The 23,375-nt window shown below is 43.5% G+C and overlaps 2 protein-coding genes across 3 annotated transcripts; both read right to left on the bottom strand.

The window, feature by feature from the left end:
- Window positions 1-717: 717 nt before the first annotated feature.
- kcnk6 (potassium channel, subfamily K, member 6) lies at window positions 718-11,390 on the bottom strand. The gene is made up of 3 exons (XM_048264652.1): window positions 10,964-11,390; window positions 6,304-6,699; window positions 718-2,603 (listed from the first exon to the last, which is right to left on the bottom strand). The coding sequence occupies exons 1-3, from the start codon at window positions 11,277-11,279 to the stop codon at window positions 2,368-2,370; spliced, it is 948 nt and encodes a 315-aa protein (XP_048120609.1). The 5' UTR covers window positions 11,280-11,390; the 3' UTR covers window positions 718-2,367.
- A 705-nt stretch (window positions 11,391-12,095) lies between these two features.
- si:ch211-14c7.2 lies at window positions 12,096-22,865 on the bottom strand. Of its 2 annotated transcripts, XM_048265626.1 has the most exons (7): window positions 22,739-22,847; window positions 22,465-22,653; window positions 19,551-21,895; window positions 17,777-17,940; window positions 15,708-15,832; window positions 14,252-14,375; window positions 12,096-13,284 (listed from the first exon to the last, which is right to left on the bottom strand). In XM_048265626.1, the coding sequence occupies exons 3-7, from the start codon at window positions 21,841-21,843 to the stop codon at window positions 13,159-13,161; spliced, it is 2,832 nt and encodes a 943-aa protein (XP_048121583.1). In that variant the 5' UTR covers window positions 21,844-21,895; window positions 22,465-22,653; window positions 22,739-22,847; the 3' UTR covers window positions 12,096-13,158. The 2 variants fall into 2 exon arrangements, with proteins under 2 accessions (XP_048121583.1, XP_048121584.1); XM_048265627.1 differs by lacking the exons at window positions 12,096-13,284; window positions 14,252-14,375 and adding an exon at window positions 15,010-15,495 and having other exon boundaries at window positions 22,465-22,865.
- Window positions 22,866-23,375: the final 510 nt, after the last annotated feature.

Below are 23,375 nucleotides of genomic sequence, written 5' to 3'. Positions count from 1 at the left end.
AGTGGCAAGCGCTTTCTTAATGACGTTGCGTGCCGAGACAAGGAACAAGGATAGTCTAGATCAAAGGCATTGATATAGACTAACAATGAAGTAAAGTGATCCTTTTTGGAATGGGGAATCATGGCTATTTCTGTAAAACAGCAGAAGTAGGCGTGGTAGACCAACTGAATGCAAATTTACGTATGCACACACGTGTCCCACCCCACCCCACTTCCAATCAACTACAGTAGGCTATTCATCAAACGTCTATCACTAAAATAAGCAAACAGAGTACCTAGGCCTATGTTAATAATTATAAGGCTATCACAATTAAAATAATAACCATATGTTAGTAGGCAGACAATCTGTTTTGCGAGCAAATACCTTTAGCAAATCGTTTATAAATGGAATATAGCTCCTTAAAATGACCACGGAGGTCTGATGTGAATGACAGCTAGCTGAACCAATAAGACAACATAATTACCATTAGAATTAACTTAGCTTGGCTGTTAGCCTGGTAGGTGCAGAGAATAAATCCCCATGGTAACTTATGTGCCATCTCTTTTGTGAAACCAAGTCAAGGCTAAATTCATCCAGGATAACCTAAAAATCCCAGCTTAATCCCTTATCTAGGTTTTGTGAAATACCCCTATGCAGAGCAAATTCAAATATTCACCTAGACTGTGGATTCGTTATGCATAATCACCAACAAATATCAAAGGAAAAAGTTGCTTGTTTACCTTCTCTTTTTATTATTATTATTTTTTAAAAACTTAAAGTGAAACAGCATAGTATAATAGAATGACAAGTAGAACTACCCTCTCATGTTAGTATACTCATCAAGCGCCCTTTTACGTCCTATTTATGAAAAAAAAAAAAAAAAAACTAATTTCAGTAACACAACTATAGGTATAATTCAATGATAAATAACATGATAATTCTATCAGAAATTGCACTGGTGTCTGTCATAGCATGTTTCTCCATTAGGACTGTGGCCTGTGAATTGCACGTTTCTGATGTGGAGTAGGTCTGAGAAGTGAGTCGCAGGGTTAACCACATAATTTCCTTCACAAACAGAGAAGCACAGCCTCACGCAGTATGACAGAGCAAATATACATGATTGACATTACACTCTGTGCAGTGGGTCTGCATGTGGGCATAAGTACACAAACAGACGTAAAGACCACTTATGTGCAAGTCAAGTTATTTCAGTCTTTTTTTAACACCCAAGTCCTTCAAGACAAGCAGAAAATTGCCAGAGGTCTTGCAGAGTGTCTGTGGACGGACCGAAGACTAAGAGATTTGCTGGTGGTACAGTTGTAAATTTGGTCACAAAAGTGCAGTGCAATTCAATGACATGGACTATCTGGGGCACAAATTGACCAAAGCAAACAACATGTGACTGGAGAAACAAAACAACATAACAAAACAACATGGATGTGGACAAGATCAGGAAAATTTCCATGGGGCCTGAGGCCGACACTATTCATGATTCAATATTGACGTCTGGGCCACATGCTCTGCTCATGTAAACAGCTGATGAAATCACCAGAGCACACAAGACCCTAAATGATACCAAAGTACCAAAGTCAGCACATCGGGCCTGGCAGCCTGGAGTTTTAGGCCAGATTGACTTCAGTACCAAAAAAAAAAAAAAAAAAAAAAAAAAACAGTAACAGGCTGTGATTGCATTGTAAACAAATTAAAATGAATCTCTATCTGAAATCCAGAGGTCAGGGATAAGGGATGTTCAAGGAAACAGGAGTGGGTCACTTACTAGAGTCAACCTTAAAAATGCCTCTACCTTCAAACCATAACCACAAAAACAACTCCCCTGAGTAAATACTTATGCTGTGCTCAGATAACAGGCTAAATCAGCCTGGCTGTCTAGAATAGATAGCTGGGTTTTTACTCCCTCACACTAGCTCTGCATGGCAGTGTCAAGTTTAGACATGGTGGGGGTTTTTGCCCATTGTGTTCGTTTTTTTCCTCCTAGTTGTGAATTACAAATGCTGGTCTTTCCCAGACTTGCCTTTTTGGTTCCCTCACAAACCCTAAAAAAAAAAAAAAAAAAAAAAAAAAAAATCAGCAAATATCAACCATTGCTACACCTCTGTCCACTGTACTATAGCACAAACACATTTGATCCTATTTGTTCTCGGGTGTTCTCTTGTGGGGTCAAACCTATATACCCATGGGATGCACCAGCCAAAGCTTGGCCCCCACTATTCCCCTTTGGCCACGTTCTATTCATAGGATAGGGGATGAGGTGATGACGTAATCACTGAAACCCATTAAAAACAAATAAATAAAACGAACAAACAAAAACAACAAACACAAAGAGGAAAAAAATAAAAAAATACAGAGGCGCAAAAGTACTAGAGTCCTTCATCTGCTGATGGAGTTGTAGGACACTTGGGAGCTTGGGTCCAAGGGCTTGGTAACTGCCTTCGATTCTGGAGGGTCGTCTTCACGGCCTTCCTCCACGATGGGCTCCTTGTCTTCTGCCAGGTCCTCATCACAGCTGGGTAAGTGGAGGAACGCAGTCAGACCGTAGAGGTCGGCCAACTTGTGGAACGTACGCAGAACAAGGAACATCACCATCAAACCAACAAAGAGGTAGACTGCAAAGAAAAACGAAACAAGGAATCTTAAAACCATTCAGATCATATAAATGACTCACTTAAAACACAGGTAGATTGCAAGAGAAATTAAACACTGTCTAAAAAAAAAAAAAAAATGCGATGTGCAAATTCTCCCCAAACTACAGCATTGGCAGTTAAGTTAAAGGCATCCAGCAGTTTTTTGTTGTTACTGGGCTCCCCCCAAAAGTATTCTTATTTTACACAAGTTATACCACTTGGTATTTATAACTTAACACATGGCTTGACCCCTTTCCCCTGGACACAATACATGTGGATTTGTATACAAGTCAAAGGATAGGAACCCGTGAAGATAATCTCCATGTCAGCTATTTCACACAATTGTAGTGCTGTAAACTAAAGAAATTTGTGATATGGCTTCGAAAGGCATGCCCTTCTACCTTTACACGTTAGTTCATCATCAAAATTACTTTGAAGCCGTTATATTAGAACTTGCATAGGATGCATTTAAAAGCCACAAGAGAACATACCACCTCTTCTACATGACAAATAACCAAAGCTCTAGTGTTTCGCATCAACATGCATGTTCTTGAGAATACAACACACTTCTGTTTAATCCATGGGGCCTAAGCTGAGGCTTAATGCAGAAGCACCACTTCTGCATGAAAACTAGACCACCACCACCACTATTATTAGTGCTGCTGCTACTACTACTACTACCAGAGACTTTCTAATGAGGAGAAACAGCACTCTAAAAATCCTCCATAGAAATGCATGGGGGTTAGTTTTTAACGCCAAAATGGCAGTTGTCTACACATACCCCACCCCTTCCATGGCAAAATGTTGACATGTGAATACATTAAGCCAATCGTGGTGTGTTGTGAATACATTGAGCCAATCATGTGTTGTGAGCTCGCCACTGGAGCAAGGTTGGTGTCGTGAAGCCTTGCGCACACACATTCCTGCCGAAATAGATGCCCGATAAGTGCCCAAAAAGCGTTATGCAATATGGCCGCCGAGTGGAGGGACTTGCCTAAAAGGACTTTGCTACCACCACCACCACCGCTGCTGCTGCTACGACAGTTACACACACATATATTTTCTGGGGGCTTTTTATGCCTTTAATGCGTCAGGATAGTGGAGAGTGACAGGAAGTAAGTGGGAGAGAGAGTCGGGATGGGATCCGGAAAAGGACCACGGGGCGGGAATCGAACCCGGGTCGCCGGCTTACGGTGCAGGTGCCCCAGCCAGTTGCGCCACGGCTGGGGCCAACAAGATACTATTCTTTAAACACAGCCCCCAATCCCATTACTGTACAATACATACATTGGATTAAGTGCTTTGCTAAAAAGGTCACTGAGCAGACTTTTTTCCCCTTTTCACCACCTTCCAAGTGATGAGCCTCCACCAGAAAGGTGTAATCATGCCCAACTAACTACTAACCAACAATTAACTAATGTTTCAAACTGTAGCAGATCACAGTTCAGACAGTTTAACAGAGCTGCACTAGTAATTGAGCCAAAATATTTAATACACAAACAGCCACAGTAGCCTGCATTCTATGACCGATCATTCACTTACCAGGCACCTCCCTTTCCATCTACTACCATCTCCTTTCAATACACTTGTGGTTGGTACTTCAACTTCTACACTCACCCTCTGGTTTCCGAGTGGCCTTAGCAAGGTAGTATTTGTTACACTAAAGTCTCTTTTTATGACATAGCTTGAACGCATCTTAGTCCGTATTTGTTAGTTACTTTAGGTAAAACAATCAGCTAAATAAATAAATAAATAAAAATTAAAAAAATTAAAAAATGTAAACATTCTCCATCCTCCAGGCAGAACAAAGCAATGTAAAATTGGCAAAGGGCCTTCAACACAGCTTCTGGGGTGAAGATGGACTAGACTGCCCCAGGATAAGGGACAGATCCTGTTCCTAAGAACTAATCACGTCCAAACCAGCTTGAGCAAATTTGCATACCACAGGTAAGTGAATAAAACTTTATGACTAAATAACAGTTCACAATAAGTCACGCAAGTCTGTCCAGGTGCTTAAACAGGAAGGCTGTAAAGCTCACCGTGGCCCTAAGAGAACTGGACCTCATCTGAGGACAGCCTGAGAAAATGAACAAATAAAAACAAACCTGCTGCAAACCGGTCACAAGTCACATGGCATGTCTCCCTCAATGCAGAAACTATATATCGATTTCATGTCAGCCTGCTATTGTTTTGCTTTAAAGCATACAGACATTTTCCAAATCAAAAACAGTATGATCACCTAGAGATACAGCTATAACACCACTGTTAGAATTACATTCCAACATACAGTCATTCAGAAAGTGAAACTAGGGTGATTTGTAACATATTTATGGAATATTTTACTTCAGGAGAGAGCCAGAATGCTATAGTTTGGCTGGACACTTTTTAAAATGGTGAGAATTTCCCCAGGGGAGGTGAGGGCATTTACAGTTAAAACCCCTCCATGCGCGCACGTGCGCACACACACACACACACACACCTTCCTTTTTCATACTAGCCCTGCTAAAGGACAGTCATTTCCCTAATACGCTTTTTTTTTAAACAACAAACTCATCATTTTTATTTATGTACCGCCTATCTGTTAAGAGACCCTGGTGCTTTCCAGAGGTCATACGAAGACAACGAGCTAAAGTAGAAAGTAAAAGTAGAAGTAGAAAACTATGAGAGGAAAAAACTAATGAAATTAAACAGAGGCGGCTAATGCAATGGAAGGGCAGAATGCCAACTGCTGATATTTGCCCAGTGCAGTACCAACCAAGCAAGCCGGATGGCAGTTGGTCACACAGGGTGTGTCGCAACGCAAAGCCGTCACCTCAGTGAGGTCAGAGATAAGGCACAGTCATTGTCCTTAAATGAACAACAAGCAGAAACAACAAGAGGAGACTGCTGGTTAATTTACAGTTGAAATGAATCATGAAATACACAAGTCTACTGCCCTCAAGGGAAATCCATCCAGGACATTTAACTCAGGATTTAGACCACGAAAATATTATGACTCTGGGTTGCTCTCAAAGTGGACTAGCAAGATTTTGTCCAAACAACATTCTATTGTTATCCCACAATGGATTGAAAAAATTATCTGAAAATAATAAGGTTTCCTTGTTGTACAAACAAGATGAGCCATCGGCTGTGAAGCACGACCTTTACAGAGATATTGTAGGTTTAACATCTTCATTGGGTCTCCTTACCCCACTAAAACAATGCAAAGTCTTTATTGTCTTTTTCACTGTTAACATGCCAACATTCAACACTCAATATTGGCAGGTGAAGCCCATAAGACAATTAGCATCCTTGCAGATGCTGACCATTGCAAGGGGATGGGCAACATGCCTGGAAACATAATTCATGGGTTTCATCAGGTCCCTTTCCACAGGTGTATTAATCAAGCACCATGCAGTCTGCATTAATGATTAAGGTGCTTGATTTTATACACCTGTAGAAAGGGACCTGATGAAACCCATGAATAGCAGACACATTTTAGAAGTAATAATAATAATATTAATAATAATAATAAATAACAACAACAACATATATGCTTGCATTGCTAATAAAATATACAGGATGGCATTACATTCTCTCGTTCCTAATTGTAAAGGGCGCATGTCTGGGAGAGATACCTGAGGCTGACCTACTGCCCTGCGTTTCAATTCTACGCCTGGTCCAACCCATGACTCTCACTTACCCATCACAGAGATCTTGTAGAGCGCCCTGTTCTGCTGCATCTGCTGCTCGCCCGGCACGAAGTCGCCCAGGCCGATGGTGCAGAGAGATATGAAGCAGAAGTAGAAGGCGTCCAGGAAGGACCAGTTGTCCTCGATGGCGCTGAAGATGAGCGCAGGCACGGCGAAGAAGCAGAGCACCACGAGGAGCAGGAGCAGGGCGAAGTGGCCGGTGCTGGCCAGGCGCGGCGGCACGCCCGCGCGCTGCTGCAGGACACCCAGGGGTCCGTACGTCAGCAGGTGCATGAGCCGGTGGACGCAGGCCGCCAGGACCAGCATGGTGAAGGGAACGCCCACCAGCGCGTAGATGATGGAGAAGGCCTTGCCCGCGTCCGACAGGGGCGTGGTGTGGCCATACCCTGCCAGAGGGAAGACAGAGAAGGGTTAAGAAAGGGGAGGAGAGAAGCAGACATGGACGTGGATTTGCCCACGGTTTGAGGTCTGTGGATTTGCCCACGGTTTGAGGTCTGTGGATTTGCCCACGGTTTGGTTTCTGTGGATTTATCCATGCATTGCAAATGAATTCCAGAATCGAAGTGAGACAAAAAAAAAAATCTAAACCAGGTGAATATATGCTTATTTGATTTGCTAATAGAACAAGAAGATTTTCACTTATAACAAGGTCAAAAATACTTAAATCAAGTGCGAAAATGTTTAAAAATGTCTTGTTATTGGCAAATAATAGAAAAATAAGAACATATTCCCTTCATTTAAGGTTATTCATCTCACCTAGATTCATCTCACTTAGACATTTAAGGTTATTCATCTCACATGGTTCTGAATTCCTGTATCTTTCGGGGCTCCAGTCTCCAGTGGCTTTTTTAGACAACAAATCTTGTTAAAATCTTGAAAAATAAGAACATATTCCCTTCATTTAAGGTTATTCATCTCACTTAGATTATACAATTCTAGTAATTTATGCAGTGCAGTTTCTTAAAACAAGTTTTTCCTTTTCTTAAAAACTCTCTTTTTCTTTTTCCATCACCTGCTTGCTCTAGTGAGGGCGATTCAAGGTTCATGTTCAAGGCTCTGGACATATTCTTACATTATAGCAAAACTGAATTGAACTGAAATGAGGAGGGAAGATAAATGGACAGAGGTAGGGAGAGAGAGGGGACAAACGATAGCATAAGAGATAAGTAGAGAAGGGCCAGAGGAGGGAACTGAAAAGGAAGGGGAAAGGGGGATAAAGAGGGATTCAATTTCAACATAAACACTTTCGCAAATGGACAACTGTTCAGTTTACATGCGAAAGTACATATATAAGCCTTGAGCACACACAGGGCCTGTTCAATATTGTCCATGTGCATTAACAGTGAAATACACAAATGCACGCACTTGTACATCAAAACATTCCACACAATTACTGGAACAACAGCGTGCCTATGTTACCCACTTCCCAATTTTACTTCACGTGTTTGTTCATGAGACTTCTGTTTACTGGTCATTATCTTCTAAAGGGGAAAAGCCCACAAAGAAAGTGCCAGTATGATTACATCTTTGTCAAAGCCCTACATTATTATGGACAGTACGACTGAACTGAAACAAGGCTATAAATGAATACGAACTATAAACGAACATTAAAACAACAACCTAAAATCTGTGCACCTTAAAAATGTAACTTTATGGCCTAACGGCTAGATGAGAAATTGCACAGTTGAAAGTTATGCACCATGTTCCTCAAAGCTTGTGCACTGGGGGTGAGCAGAGGCATCATTACATCAAAGTATGGAAGGAATGCTTTTCTCGTGGGCTTGTGTTATATGCTTTGTTGATTAAACAATGAAATTAGTTATAAATCTGCAACAGGATTTGGATCTTAAGAACCAAACCAATTCATTAAAATTCCATATCGCATGAGAGGAATATAAACCCTCCCTACATTCTAATCTTGTTTTCTACACGAATGGGATTCAGCACAAAGGTTTGCACAAGGTTTCTTGTTTTTCCATTTTTTTGCCATCGACTGATTTTGATTTGTTCTGGTTTGTTGTGAAAAATGAAACAAAACAAATGGTTCTGAATTCCTGTATCTTTCAGGGCTCCAGTCTCCAGTGGCTGTTTTAGACAACAAAGTGCTCTCTGTTAGAAACAGAAAACAACCCCCATCTGGAGTACACAAACAAACAAACAAAAAAAACAACAAAACAAAACAAAACAAAACAAATCACCTAGAGCTTTTTTCAGTTTTCTTATACACTGGACCAATTTTTTTTTCTTCTCTGAACAAAGACTAGCCTTATCGACGGGCCTTCCGTATTGGACACACTCACATTTATTTAGAACACATGGACTAGCCTAAGGAAAAAGGACACAGACAGTAAACATAACAGGGGAATGCATGTAGGTCTGCTGGGTCTTCCAAGTATGAGATCTAGCGACACATTGAGGCAAGTTAACTCTGAGAGATGGTCTCATCAAGATCTCTTACAAACAAATCTGAATGGAACTTTAGGGCTTTTCTTTAAGGAGGTAGACCACTTACTCAGAGTTAATTTCCCAGGTTCGTTACTAGGCTTAGCCACATCCCCACGGTAAAGAGATACACCCATTTACACTCATTCATTGAGGGCAGCCGTGGCCTACTGGTTAGCACTTCGGACCTGTAACCGGAGGGTTGCTGGTTCGAACCCCGACCAGTAGGCCCGGAGGGTTGCTGGTTCGAACCCCGACCAGTAGGCATGGCTGAAGTGCCCTTGAGCAAGGCACCTAACCCCTCACAGCGCCGCTGTTGATGCAGGCAGCTCACTGCGCCGGGATTAGTGTGTGCTTCACCTCACTGTGTGCTGTGTCTTTCACTAATTCACGGATTGGGATAAATGCAGAGACCAAATTTCCCTCACGGGATCAAAAGAGTATATATACTTATACTCATTCAACACAGACTAGTGATGTACAGACAGTTACAATATATCAGGTCTTTACTTCCTCTTAGCTTGAACTACTACGGACTTCCCCTCACTATCTTTAGCATTATGCAAATGTATTACTGGTGTGATCCCACACATAACAGGCCGAAGCTTGGCTCCAAAAGACAACCTGAAAAAGTTAAGATGAAGCTTTCACAACATGCTAATTCAGCATGACACCTTACGAAAGGGGGTCTGGTCAGCACAAACCAGATGACATTACATCCAAATGTTTCACTTGGCAGATAATTATTACACATAACTGGCATTTTACACATAGGCCTGCCTACACCTAAGACGCTTAGGCCTGTGTGAGCAAGCTGACTTTTGATGGCATAATTCTATGGTCTCCTCTGTGCTGACAATTTGATTTTGTTTGTTTTATGAGGTTCACGGGTGTAAAGGCACACGTATTTGTACCGAACCATTTAGGTAGAAGACGTTAGAGTTCAGCAATATTGTCAGTGAATTTTAGGTTAGCAGTAGCTACCTACAGGCTTACTGTAAAAAAAATAATAATAACCGAACCTTGACTTCAACACCGATGTAGGCTACACACCGAACTGTGATTTTGAGTACCATTACACCAGTGGTGTAGTCTACGTGATGGGCCTACGCAGGACTACGCAGTATAAGAAATCACCATCTCAGGATACCCACTTAAAATAGGCAAGGATAGGTATTGATTGGGGTTGATCACAATATATCCACTACAGCTATAGGCCTACTACATCTCAGTATACCCACTACAGACTACACCACTGCGTTACACCCTTAACATTTAGTGAGGAAAGTTATGCCCACAAGCCAAGTTTACTTGGCAGTCTTTGGAGTAACTGGTTGACCAGGAGAATTACACATGTTCAACTGTCCCGACACCCTTAAACGTGTGCGCCAGAAGCATGGATACATGTTTAGATAGGCCACGGTGATTTCAATCCATGTTTGTTTATATCCGAGGATCGGCTTAAATTACCCATCTACCTCGCGGATGTCCCCCGGGATAACCGAAAGCGGAGAAACGGTTACACGCACAGGTCAACGTGTTGGAATGACGAATAGGCCTACATCCTTATCACCGAAAATCTAAAACTGAAGGGGAAAAAAAATATAGTTCCTCCAAAAAAGCCAAAGGCCTCAGAGGTAGTTCGGCATTGTAGCCTAGCCTACTCCCACCATCGTTTTAACTAGGCTATATCACAGATTTTGAATTGCAGGTGGGCAATTGCAAATAGGCTAATGTCAAGGTGCGACTTGCCAGCATATTTTAATACAGTTCCTTTGATAAAACTACAACGTGGCGCAGTGAGCGTTTCCTTTTGCATGAAAAAAAAAATAGCTGAAGCTACTACGACATAAACCGGGAAAACCATTTGGAGAAAGCAAACAAAATGAAATGGATGAAATTACTTTTGTATGCAAATGTCCTTGACTAACATCAGTAATTGATTTATGCAGCTCATTCAAGACCCACGGAAGCGGTAGCGCCGTCTGATGCCTTGCCTCTTTTGTTGTAGCCTAAAGTTACTTATGACTTAACATAAAAATATCTAACAAACTAAAACGTTGTTTGAATATAGCCAATCACTAACGATTGTGTATCCTATCGTGACAACTATGTAGGAATATGATTAAATTAACGATAGCAGTTATGTTTGACTATTCCACTAGACTTGTAACGTTGATAAGAAACTTTTGGTACATTTGTACGCACCTACTGTCGTCACCAAAGTGTTTGCGAAGAACAATGAGGAGGCCAGATCCCAATTTGAATGGGTTGTAGCATTTCGGAGTACTGAGACACCGTACTTGTTGGCCTTCAAAACTTTTTCCAAAAAGTCGTCCAACTGCGATGAGTTGACGCAGCTCTGGTTAAGGAATTGTTGTTTGAGAGACGTCAAGTCCGTTCTTAGTTGCTCCTCCACCGGACCCTCGATATACGAGAATACAAGCGCCCCTAAAAGCAGGTAAGCGATGTAGAATAAAACAAACCCCGCTAGGAGCATGCAAGTTCTAAACAGCGGAGACATCGCTGGCGGCGTGCCTGGTCGCACACAAACTCGCCCAAATATGCTCTCCTCACTCGCAATCCCATGAACAGGGCAATTTTAATCGAACTCCACCTTCTCGCGATCCTCCACCCACTGCGAAACGCTGGCCAGGAAATAAGGTCGGGACTGGGTCACGAGGAAAGTAAATGTCTTCAGTGTTTTTAGAAAGTTGTCTGATGCGCTAAAAAGTTGTTTAAGAATTTATCAGGTATTCAATAGGTCAGAAAACGGCACTCTCGGGAAGCATGCAGTAGCCTTTTATGAATTACTTGTTTATTATGAGTCATTTGTTTAGTGTTTTGGGGAGTTTTCTTCATTTGTGGTCATGAAAATGGAATTACTGACATAAATCCACTGTAAAAAAGCAATCCAGGGAATGTGTTGCAAAAAATAAGTCGACACGTTCATGTGATGTAGTGGAAACCAAATCACATGCCCCCACAGGGAAAGAATAGCTGGATGATATGCCATTTTTATGGATGTTTTGCATTGACTCCTATTCTTGATTCTAGTTCCCTGCAGGCATTCTCTAGTGCAAGTAACAGGGTCGTGTAAGGTCTTCACACATCTGCTCAAACAATGCAGAGTATGACAAAACAGGACACTACAGCATGACTCAGCTATTTCAAACATTCCCTTTCACTGCCTGAGTTCTCAGTTTTTCAAAGAAATCATTCATGCAGCAGCATCTTTTGAGGTACAGTAGGTAGGCCTATATTTTGAGGGTCAACACTTGACTCATGTTGGAAGACTATGGTCTCACCTCTAATTTATTAATCCAGTAGGCTACACAGGTGCTCATAAAAAGTTTAATAATCCCAAATGAAACTTCAGCAAGACAATAAAAGGGAAAAAAAAGAATATAATTTGGTCAAAGATGAAACATTGTAAACTACATGGCCACATGACACTTTCTGTTGTTTCAACACGAATAACAAGCTCAATTTAAAATGTTAAAAGTTGCCCTTTAAACAACCCAGAAAACATTATTTTTTTCCCTTGGTGAATTAATGTAAAAATATCACACAAACACTTCAGATTTCAATGATCCGTACTACATGACACTACAAACATTCACATTGGAACAGGAAGTCATCAGAGTCTTAGTGGAGCATGAATGCTTTTATGCTTACATTTTCTGCATAGACACACAGTCCTGTGTGTCTTAAATCTTTGTCCTCATAGGGCACTGCAATTAAACTCAAGCTTATTGATAAACTGTGATAAAAAGAATCCATACTTGCACAAATATACAGTATGAATGTCTCATGATTGCAATGGGAAACAGTAGCTTGACCTTTGACACTTATACACAGTGTAACAAATGAAAACAGATGCAGCTCCTGAAGCCCTAATGAAAAATACATGTATTTCTTTACTAAACAGAATTATCACTAAGTGTTGCGGTGGTTACGGTGTTGATGCGAGAAACATCATCAGCTAACAGTTTACTGGGAGTCTGAGCCAGACTAGGGCCAGAGGAACCTGCTAGCTCAATTGGCACTGATGACACATGAACTCATCCAGTTTTAGTCAGGCATGTGGATGATGTTAGTGATCCTCATTCTTTCTTTTAAATGGGAATAAATCATAGTCGCACTGTAGGATTGGTCACTATTAGTGAGAGATGACTAGAAGGACACTGAAACAAAAGGACTAAGAAACCCAAATCAAAATAGTTATGAACCCAGTAAAACCAACCAAACAAAACACATGGAACCTCTCAACATTTTCTGTCTGTCTTGCATCCATAAAGCGGTCCGTGAGTTGTTTTGGTTGAGCAGATCTCGCCGCAATAGAGAGAGGGAGAGAGAGAAAGAGGGAGAGAGGGTGTCAGGCAAAGGGGCATTGTGGGAATTCACGGCAGAAGGTTCCTGTTCAGGTCGTATGAGAGCCTCCTCTTGCTGGCCAGTGGGACTTGCAGGCTGACCACAGGATGCCCAGTGTTGAGGTCATGACCTTGAGGCAGGTCCTTCGGATGGGTCTAGAGAGAGAAGTGAATGAAAAAAGTTTTAACAATAATGTGATTATGTAAAGGTTTCCTTGGGGCGGTGGTAGTGTTGTGGTTAAGGAGCTGGGCTAGCTTGCAGTAGCCTGAAAAGTTGTGGGTTCAATTCCGGCTTCCACCGTTGTGTTCAACGCTCAGCTTGCTCAACGCTCAGCTTGCTCAACGCTAGCGTTAGCGTTACGCCAACGTTGCCACCGTTACTCTGCCGAACCATAGAGAAACCTGCCGCTGGCTAATGTGATCCCCCCCTTAACCTGTTGAGGAGTGAATTCTTTTCCTGGTTCCTTCTAGAATTCTACACAAACAATCCATAGTTTCAGTGTTCTTTATACAGTCTATGGGGGAAATCTCTAGGGTAATTGTCGCATCATAATTGTCGAAACAAACATTATAATCACATATTTGTGACCATTCTCCGGCAGGTATACCCCTCATGGCTTGTACTATAAAACAACTAATAGAGACCAATTCAATATCATTAATGATTGAAGATAAAGTCTGTTACAACAGTATAACAAAAAATAACATACAAAACAGGTTAAAACTAAATTAACATAAAAATAAATATTCAATTTACAAAGGTGTATTATTTAAGTAAAAGTTAAGAGTAGCAGCAATAAGTAGTTTAAGTTATATGACTTTTGTGCTATTCTTCCTTCTGTGGTGACCATAAAATGAATGTATTCATTCATTTTCGTAATTCATAAAACCAAATTTCCATTTTCTTTAACATTTACGTGTGTTCACTTCTGTGTTAAATGATTAATAGCATACTGTACTGGTTGAGTCGTATTTCATGAATGAATGCCTACACAGGGCCCTTGTTGTCCTAAGGCTGTTATGTAATGGGATGAAACATAATTAGGCACTTCAGTTGCCAAACACCAACAGCCTGTTGTGGCAGTTTGTGGATAACCATCAGAAAATAAAGCCAAACACCTACTGAACGACGGGAGTCCACCTGCAGCGATGTCAGGAGGCGCTTCCAGGAAGGAGATTCAGTCCGTTTGTGCTTCAGGCCAAACATCTTGTTCAAGTCCTGGAAGCCATCCAACAGGCTCGTCTCTCTAACAAGTAGAGATGTCGGAGTGAATAATGTGCAATGCCATAGCACTACAATGCACAGTCTTGTGATGCCCTTAAGCATCGGTGCCCAAATTCTTCCCTACAAAGAGTCAAAAGTTAATCTGGGTGGAGGACTGAGTGACCCTGGCTATTTACTTGGGCGTCATGGGCCTGGTGATTTCTGCTTATAGGAGCTCCACAGCACCCCCGCTTTCCCATGTAAAACTGTGGTCATATACCGCTGACATACGTTCAGAACTAAAAAGGCGGGCCAAAAAAAAAAAAAAAAAAAAAAAAACTTGGGCCAAATGTGGCCTACGGGCCCCAAATCGGGCACCTGTGCCTTTAAGAATTTAGATATGTGCGGAGATGATGTCTAGGTCTGGAGTGCATCTGGAGAGCATGTTCCACAAATGTAGTTGAGCTACATCAGTGGTAAACATGGAGAGAGTGTTCAAAATGATGTTCAACAGGACTTGATCTAGCCCAGATAAAGCTCTGGTCTGGTTTCTCATTGTTTTTACAGTTTTTTATATCTAATTGTTATTCTCATTGCTGTTATGCCTAATATTTAAATATATACCTTCACTTACACACTGCTATCCATTTTATTTAGAAATTACTTTATCTGCACCCTGTCAAGTTAGTCTGGCTAGGTTGTTGTAAGGCACTGACAGTTCTTCTTATCTACCACTAGAGGGAGGTGAGTTCAGGTTTTAGAGAGAGACATCAAAAGCAGCATATGCTAACTCCTTCTGTCTGCATGTTGTAAACAAATGCAGATTTCATCAATGGCTATAAACAAAGAGCCTACAGCATGGACGTACACACACACACACACACACACACAAACACAGACACACACACACAGACACACGTGTGCACACACACACACACACACACACAATCTGTGGAATCAATTATTTCTTGTTTGCATGCTTGCTCGAGGCACAGTCAATCTTGCAATGGTTAATTATTCTGTGTGCAATCTATCTCTTCTGTGTCCAAATAATTCCCGCCTTGTTTGAACACCCAAAGGTTAACGGAAAATTCACATTTCAGGGTTGCACTATGGAAATGCAATCACATGGCACACAAGCGTTTCCTGAGCTTCTCTCTGACCTTGGGAAACCAATACAAGAACAAGAGGATTACACACAGGATGTGCCTTTGCTATGGAAATGACATGCATATCTGCTTTGATGGTCTCATCATGCTCTCTCATAACCATGGAGCCCATCCCTTTGATATATAGATCATGCATTCTGCTGGGGCCTGCTCGAGATCTGCACAGCAAACACTTCTTATTCTTATTCTCTCTGCTCCTTACATACCCATGATCCTCTGGGGTTCTCTTCTCTTCCGCAGTCCCCTGCAGGAGCTGTTTCAGTGTTGGAATTCCATTGAGGTCAAAGGTCGTGCTCGGCACAGGTGGGAAGGCCTCTAGAAACACCCTTGGCTGCACAAAACCCAACACAGAAGCAGGCTAATTAGAATCCTTAGGGTAAAACCAGTACCAAGTCAGTTGTACTACTTTCTAAAATGTCCAACATATGAAATGTTAATGTTTCACAACACAGTGCAAACTGAACACCATATACAGAGGCGGACAGAGTATACAGCTTCATTACTTGAGTAAAAGTACAGATACAGATACAACAGTCAGATGTCTACTTACGTAAAAGTACTGAAGCACTTGTTTTTAAAAGTACTTGAGTATCAAGAGTACAATAGTAGCCTACATTTTCTAAATATTGCATTACTACTGCTATACTACTATGGTTTACTACGGTTTCGTCTCTTATCTAAATCTGACCATGGAGTTGACTTTAGCGGAAAGCTGAAGGTGATTGCTGATAGGCTCTCCCAATCAGTGGCGCCTGCACAATCCAATCACGTTTGAGAGGGAAACAACAAATTGAGGGTTTCCGAGATTTTTCTTTTTTCTTAGAAGAAGTAACGGGTACTCACAGTTATGGATAGAAATGTAGTGGAGTAAAGAGTACAATATTTGCCTCTCAAATGTACTTGAGTAAAGTCATGAGTACTCCCCAAAAATGATACTCGAGTAAAGTACAGATCCCTCAAAACTGTACTCAAGTACTGTACTCAAGTAAATGTACTCCGTTACTGTCCGGCTCTGATAATGTAATGAATATAAAAGCAACGCAACACAGTTATTTTACCTTAAAATGTCTAATGAAGTCTCTGGCATTGCCAATGTGCACCGGAACACTTGATGTTGCACTATGTACCATTGCTGATCTGGTAGGATCATGTCCCTGTTAGACGGTTTTGACTAACTGGGCACCAACTTAGCGCTGAATGGCATTGAATATTGACGCCATGGGGCATTGAAGGAGTCTAAACACCTCTGATTTGATTTGGGCATAGAGACTTCTCAATGAAGTGACTCCAGACCGAATTTCCCGAGTTCAAATACATTTTGTGGCTGGTTTCCAGGCTAGAACAGGCCCAAAGAGTATCCAACTTGGCCAGATCTGGTTCTGCTTTGGCCTGGATGCGGCAGATCCACACTACAGTATATCACGATCCCTCCCAGATCCTACAAGGTTTATTGTGATCGTCGGGGCCAAGGTTAGCTGCAATGAATATTCTCAAAAGATGCACTTAAAATCATGGTTGCAAATCATTCAGAAATGTCATGACTTTTTGTGGCAGTATTTCCATAAAAATAGCAATTGTGGGAAATCCTTTGTAAAAACACAGAATCCTGGAGGGACTGGTATCAGGCCAGCTACCGCTCTGCACCAGCTCTGCTGCTGTGTGGGGCTAGATGGTTGCTCTGGCAACATAAGAGATCATGGAGGAAGAGTCTGACCTCTCTTCCCCTGTAATTCAGTTTCAGCAGTCCCTAAATTTAGCTAAAACAGCTCCCTTATACTGTTAACAAGGGAGGAAACTACTCACAGTACAACCATTCAACGCTTAAGCTTATTTGGAGATAAGAAATTGTCTGTGCCAATCTGAGACTAAAGCTTGAGAATAGTAAACAGAGCATCTTTAAATTAATTAGGCTTACTTTTCCACTGAGTTTCTTATGACTGTGGCATAGATGAATGCAAGTACAGTTTCTATGCACTTCATTATTTAAATTGGACAAAACTGGAGAATTTTTAAATATGCCCTATTTCAGATTTAATTGCACACTCCTACCAATTAGCATGGGCTGAAAGATGTTCAACTTCAAAGCCGTCTTCAATTTATCATATCGAAATTGTTTTAATTGAACAAACACAAACAAGCTGACAAAACTGTCAGCTCCCTATTCAAGCCACAAGAAAGAGTCCCCTCACAGAAAGCCACATTTAAACTCCAGAGAAACAGCACCAAGGGGGAGAGGTCAGGGATCATTAAAAGTTACTTTGAGATGGTAGCTTACTGCATTAAGATCATCTGCCTCGTCCTCCATGACCGTCTGCGGCCACCAATTCCCAGATGCTATCTCATCCCCGCCGTCCTGGCTGAAGGCGGCCCAGGAGACGTCTGATTGGTGGAATGAACTCGCTGTCCAATCAGATTGCCAGGATGACACGTTACCTTTGTCTGCAGGTTCAGGACAGTGGACATAAAAGACAACATTTAGTAACATCAAAAACATTCTTTAGTCTTCTTTAATGCTGCAAGATTAATTTAAGTTAACTGTTTGGGGAAATAATGCACATCTGTGGATAGTGGTTGCATTGTATAACATCTACACACAATTTATTGGAAGAGGCAGGGTATTATTCAATGGAAGAGGCAGGGTATTATTCAATGTTAATCTCTAATTTGGAAATAGCGTGCACCTTTAGAGTAACAACAGAAAAACGTGTCAGATTAATTCTGAACGCTGGGCTGTGGGCTGTGTCATTAAAATCACTACCTGGCTGTCTCTTAAGGCATATTGCAGATAATAATAATTTGGCTAAGTACCCATTAGGGACAGAGGAAGACAAAAAGATAATGAGATATCCTGTGGGGATATTAAGTGGATGTGTGTATTTACGTGGGAGATTGTGTGTGTATGTCTTGAGTTTTATATTAGAGCTCCCACAATAAATCAATTAATCAATTAGTTGTCAACAATTAAATTAATCGGCAAATATTTGAAATTTTCTGATTTCTTTACTCCTCTGTGACAGTAAACTGAATATCTTCGGGTGTGGACAAAGCAAGTCATCTTGGCCTTCGGGAAACAGATTGACATTTCACCATTTTCGGACATTTCATAGATCAGACAACCAATCAATTAGTCAAGAAAATATTTGAGCAGTTAATCAACAATAACAATAAACATTATTTGCAGCCTTAGCACATATGAGTGCAGCTAAGCGAGTCAGCTGAGAGGATCTGCAACTCGTCCCTGCCAGAGAGTGACACTATTCCTTGTTGGGACTGAATCTGTGTGTGCTGTTTGCATGCCTATGATGAGCTGAGAAGCTCATCCTTGTCCCTGAGGTCTTGGGTAAGCCTCTCTCTTTCTCTCTCTCGCTCTCTCTTTTTCTCTTTATCTCTCAGTCTCTCTTTCTCTTTCCCTCTCTCCATCACTCCCTCTCTCTCTCTCGCTCTCTCTCTTTCTCTTTATCTCTCACTCTCTCTTTTTTTCTTTCCCTCTCTCTATCACTCCCTCTCTCTCTCTCTCTCTCTCTCTCTCTCTCTCTCTCTCTCCATCATCACGCCCGAGGCGTACACCGGCTTACAGCCCTGAGCGGCCCCCTGTGAGAGTGACATTACTGCAGGAGCCCTCAATAATTAATACCTTCACATGGGTTTGGCCTGGGCCTTGGAGGAGGATGGGGGGTGGTTCTGGATGGGGGGGGGAATTCAGGCCAAAGTAGACGTGGCTGAATAATGTCAAGAGCCGTGGGACTACGCGCCTGCCGGCATGTGAGAACGCAAACAAAAGAGCTGCCCCTACTCTGTCACTTTCTCCGTTTTCTAGGTGAGTTGAGTTTGAGGTGGCGCGGCAGCCAGGCGTTCATCTAATTATAGGCCCTCTTCCTCCAGTCTGGCACCAATGTTTAAAAAAAGGTGTTATTTTAACACCTGCCTTTTGATACTGCCCTAGTTTTCTGTACCTCTACATATTTGTGCTAGTGTACAAACAATCCTTTAGCTGAGACTTAAGATCAGCTTCTTAGCGACACAAGCCACACAAAGCTGAAAGGACTTACCAGAAACCTCCACTTTCCCACAAGGCACTTGGTGGAACTCCGCGAAGCCGTCCTCCCAGACCGGGGCCTCGCCTGCCTGCAAGAACCCCCCGAACTCATCCTCCTCCTCTTCCTCTTCCCCCTCCCGCCCTCTTCCTCCTCCTCCTCCTCCTCCAAGGATCTGGCCGGCTGTGGCCACTGTGGTGGCTGCGTGGGTCTCTGCCACGCTTGGCTCTCCCAGCGGCCCCTCACTCGGCGGCTCAGCCTCTGCGTCGACCTCGGCCTCTCCGGCCTCACTGGCCCCACCTTCGGTCTCCGCCTTCTCCCTCTTTGGGCCTGTTGCCATGGCTCCCGGGGGGGCAGGATTAGGGTGAGCATGAGCGACGGCGGCAGTGGTAGTGGTAGCAGCAGTAGTGGTGGTTCTGGTGGTGGAAGGGACTCTAACAGCAGGATTGGCGCCGGTCCTGGCTGGGTTGCTCGCCGTGGGAGCTGTCCAAGGGGGATTGTTATCGGCTGATCTAATCCCCAAGTCCTGCTGTTCCCCGTGCCCGCCACCAGCGGCACCTCCTCCTCCTCCTCCTCCTCCTCCTCCTCCTCCTCCTCCCTCGGTGAGTGCAAAGGTTCTGAGAGCCCCTGCTGAATGCCGTCCCTCCTTCCCATGATCCTCTGCTGCTGCGACAGCCTCATCTGGATTCTGCCCAGATCGGGCCTCCACGCTCACCAGCCCCTGTGGTGCCTCTTCCCTCTCTGTCTGCGGAGACTCGCTGAGAAGATTTGATTTAGGGCCATTCTCAACTCTACCATCTACTTCTTCTCCTCCTTTAGAGTCCCTTTCCACACACAGACATCCATAAGGTCGCTTTATATCTAACAACGACAGCCTAATAAGAGCCTCTAATTCCTCTTTGTCTGCTTTATCGGAGGGCCCCGGTTTGGACAGGTCTTTGCTGTTTGTAAAACCTGTTTCTTCATCCTTACAACAGCAGTGTTGTTTCTCCAGGCCCAGTTCAGTACAACAGCGTCTCCCAGGACTGAGGTTGCTGACCCATCTACTGGGCAGAGACTCCTCAGTAAGTTCTTTAGCTCTCTGTTGTGTTGTCTCATGAGTCTCCTTTACGCTACACACTGTCTCGCCAGTTCTGTCCAGGGACAAAGGATCCTCTTCCTCTGCCTCTCCTAAGCTGTTGATGTGGAGAGTGATCTTTTTCTCCTCTTTGTCTGGGGATTCTTTAAAATGGCGGATTTGGCAACTGGGCTCAGTGACAACTCTGTAGGCCTCCCCTTTAGATTCAGATCCAGCAGCGGTGCAGTCAGTCCAGGGCTTCTTCGGGTCGGCTTTTACCGAGTGGGCGCAGTGCTCGGCACAGGGGACGTTAATGATGTTAAAGGTGTCGTGTGAACTGTCCTGTTTGGACGCTGTCCTCGCTGTCCCTCTCCTGTCCGCCGTCCGACCGCTCCCCCTCTGCGCCGACCCTCTGGCTTTCCTCCCGTGAATGTTGAGCCGTGCGCTCACACAGTTTCTCTTGGCCCCGTGCTGCTGCTGCTGCTGCTGCTGCTGCTGCTGTGGCTGGATCTCCTCCAGCTTGTGAAGGCTGCCATCGTGCTCCTGGCCCCTCTGAGCCGCGTCGGTGTGCGTGGTGATCGTAGTGGGCGAGTGGCCCCTCTGAGCCGCGTCGGTGTGCGTGGTGATCGTAGTGGGCGAGTGCAGCTTCCGCCACTTCTTCGCAGGCCTGGGCTTCACGCGAAACACCTCTCCGTCGCACTGGCCACTCCGAGCCGCGCTCTTCGCTCCTGAGGCGTCTTTGGACCCGACCACGGTCTCTCGCAACCAGCTGCCCACCAAAGTGGCGCGGGATGGGGGTGTCAGGCCGCCCCGGTTGGCGCCACTGACGGCGCACACGTAGTTCCGGCCCTCAGCCTTCAGGAGGAGGCAACGTGTCTGTGTCTGACGCCCACCCTCTGAGGCCTTCAGCGTCGCCACGGTAACCAGAGCGCCCAGGCCCGCTTGTCCACCTCCCCCAACGACCCCTCTCGCGGAGCCGCTAGTGGCGGGCCTGATGGTCAGGGGAGCCCCTGGGCCTTGACCTGACCCGCTGCTTGGTTGGCACGACTTGGCGAGGTGATGATGCAAAGGGGCAGTGCCATCTCTCGCCTTGGCACTCAAGCCACTTCGTGCCCACGCCCGCAGGGTCTTGATGAGCGACATGTCGCCGAAGTCCAGGGGGCCGGCAAATGGCACACTGCTTTTCCCACTGTCCTGGAGGATGGCACGGTCCAGGCATGGGTAGTTATTGTTGTTGTTCTGCTGAAGCATTCCTGTGGCTGCCTCAGAGCCAGGTGAACTCTCAGGAGCACTGGATCAGGTGCTGAGGATAGGGGGAAAAACAAGGTCACCTGTTGTAGTTTATTTCTTCTTGTCAGTAAATGAAAACAACAGGTTTATGTTCCCCCTTATAAACAGCACATCCTCATGCACACACAAACACATGTGTGATTTTAAACAGTGTGTGATTACATGGTACTAATCAATTCTGCTTACATTAATTCAGTTATTTTCAGGTATGCCAGAGGAAATCCATAGATATGTAATGAGTAAGCTAATGCCAAGTTGGATATAATAAGACTAACTAATCAAATAGCCAATCACCTATTATGACAAAATGAGTAGAATCCCATAACCTGCATAGGCTATACCATTGGACTCTTCCGGATGAATGGAGTACTGCATTGAAACAGCTTCATAAGGATAAGCTCTGCATTTACAGCTCATAAATGTGATACACAGCTATGTTTTCAATAGCGGCTATTGAAACACAACAACGAAGCTAAAGAATCAGTTATGCGGTAGAATTTTACAGGACATATACAGTGCATACAGTAGTATAGCATCAGAGAGATGATTAATTTAAAGACGCCATCCATCCAGCTCTCTTACCTGGCCAGTGCGGTGCAAGTCGTGATCTCGATTCGCGTAAATGTCACACGTTTCTCAGGATGATGCACTATTTAAATCGCAGTGCGTAATGAGGACGTCGGCTGCCTCGTGAGAAAATACACATCTCTCCCATGTTCTTCCTCAGTATCCCAAAAACACACACGTCTCCCCGAGAAGATGTCTTAACCACTGTAATGTTATCATTTAACCACAAAGATTAAAGACGTGAAAATGGTGTCTCTTGGACTTCACCTGATACTAGAGCATATATTACCTCCATCTCCCCGCGGTTGTTCGGTGGTTTGACAGCGCATCTTGTCAGTTCTCCAGCGTAAGACAGCTCAGTAGACGCATCGCCTCTGCAATAGCGTGCGTGCCTCTCGACAGTCCAATAGTAGGCTGCCTATATACACTGAACCCCCGCATCCGCCCTCCTCCTCCTCTTCCTTTTTTTCTCTATTTTACTCACACACACACACACACACACGTTCCCTAATACACACATACGCACTTCACCTATCATCACCGCCAACGCGCAGGCACGTTCGAGAATCAACATGAATCGTGTTTGGTTTGTATTGTCCCGTTCTGGTAGACTACACCATCCTTTGTGGCAGTGAAACACGCACGGCAGAAGTGGACTCGGTGGTTTTGTTATGTCAATGGAGGCCTATTCTACAGTATCTCCAGAAATATATGATGGACGAAATGACACGAAATGACAGAGCTTCAGATGGGTAACCTAATCAGTAGCCTATATCAGAGGGCATTTTCAACAGGTTAAAACAGAATAGTGCGTGTCGAGCTAACGTAACGAAATCGTTGGTAAAACAGCAATTTATTTATATTTATATGACTAATGTTAACTCAAATGGCTGTTTCATTTATTTGGAGGTCAAACGGACTAGTCT

This window comes from Alosa alosa, chromosome 15, assembly GCF_017589495.1.
Source record: "Alosa alosa isolate M-15738 ecotype Scorff River chromosome 15, AALO_Geno_1.1, whole genome shotgun sequence".
Lineage (NCBI taxonomy): Eukaryota > Metazoa > Chordata > Actinopteri > Clupeiformes > Clupeidae > Alosa > Alosa alosa.
Note: the sequence above shows the minus strand (reverse complement) of the source record. Positions and strands in the feature narration are given on the sequence as shown.

What these genes read in the sequence shown, in the direction of transcription:
- kcnk6 (XM_048264652.1), bottom strand. Translation starts at nt 11,279, where the DNA reads ATGTCTCCGCTGTTTAGAACTTGCATGCTCCTAGCGGGGTTTGTTTTA. An exon ending in CACTTTGGTGACGACAGTAG is followed by an intron (nt 6,700 to 10,963) that starts GTGCGTACAAAT and finishes TCCCTCTGGCAG; the next exon opens with GGTATGGCCACACCACGCCC. An exon ending in CTACAAGATCTCTGTGATGG is followed by an intron (nt 2,604 to 6,303) that starts GTAAGTGAGAGT and finishes TTTTCTTTGCAG; the next exon opens with TCTACCTCTTTGTTGGTTTG.
- si:ch211-14c7.2 (XM_048265626.1), bottom strand. Translation starts at nt 21,843, where the DNA reads ATGCTTCAGCAGAACAACAACAATAACTACCCATGCCTGGACCGTGCC. An exon ending in AGAACCCCAGAGGATCATGG is followed by an intron (nt 14,376 to 15,707) that starts GTATGTAAGGAG and finishes TCTACTTGTTAG; the next exon opens with AGAGACGAGCCTGTTGGATG. An exon ending in AGGTGGACTCCCGTCGTTCA is followed by an intron (nt 13,285 to 14,251) that starts GTAGGTGTTTGG and finishes TTCTCTCTCTAG; the next exon opens with ACCCATCCGAAGGACCTGCC.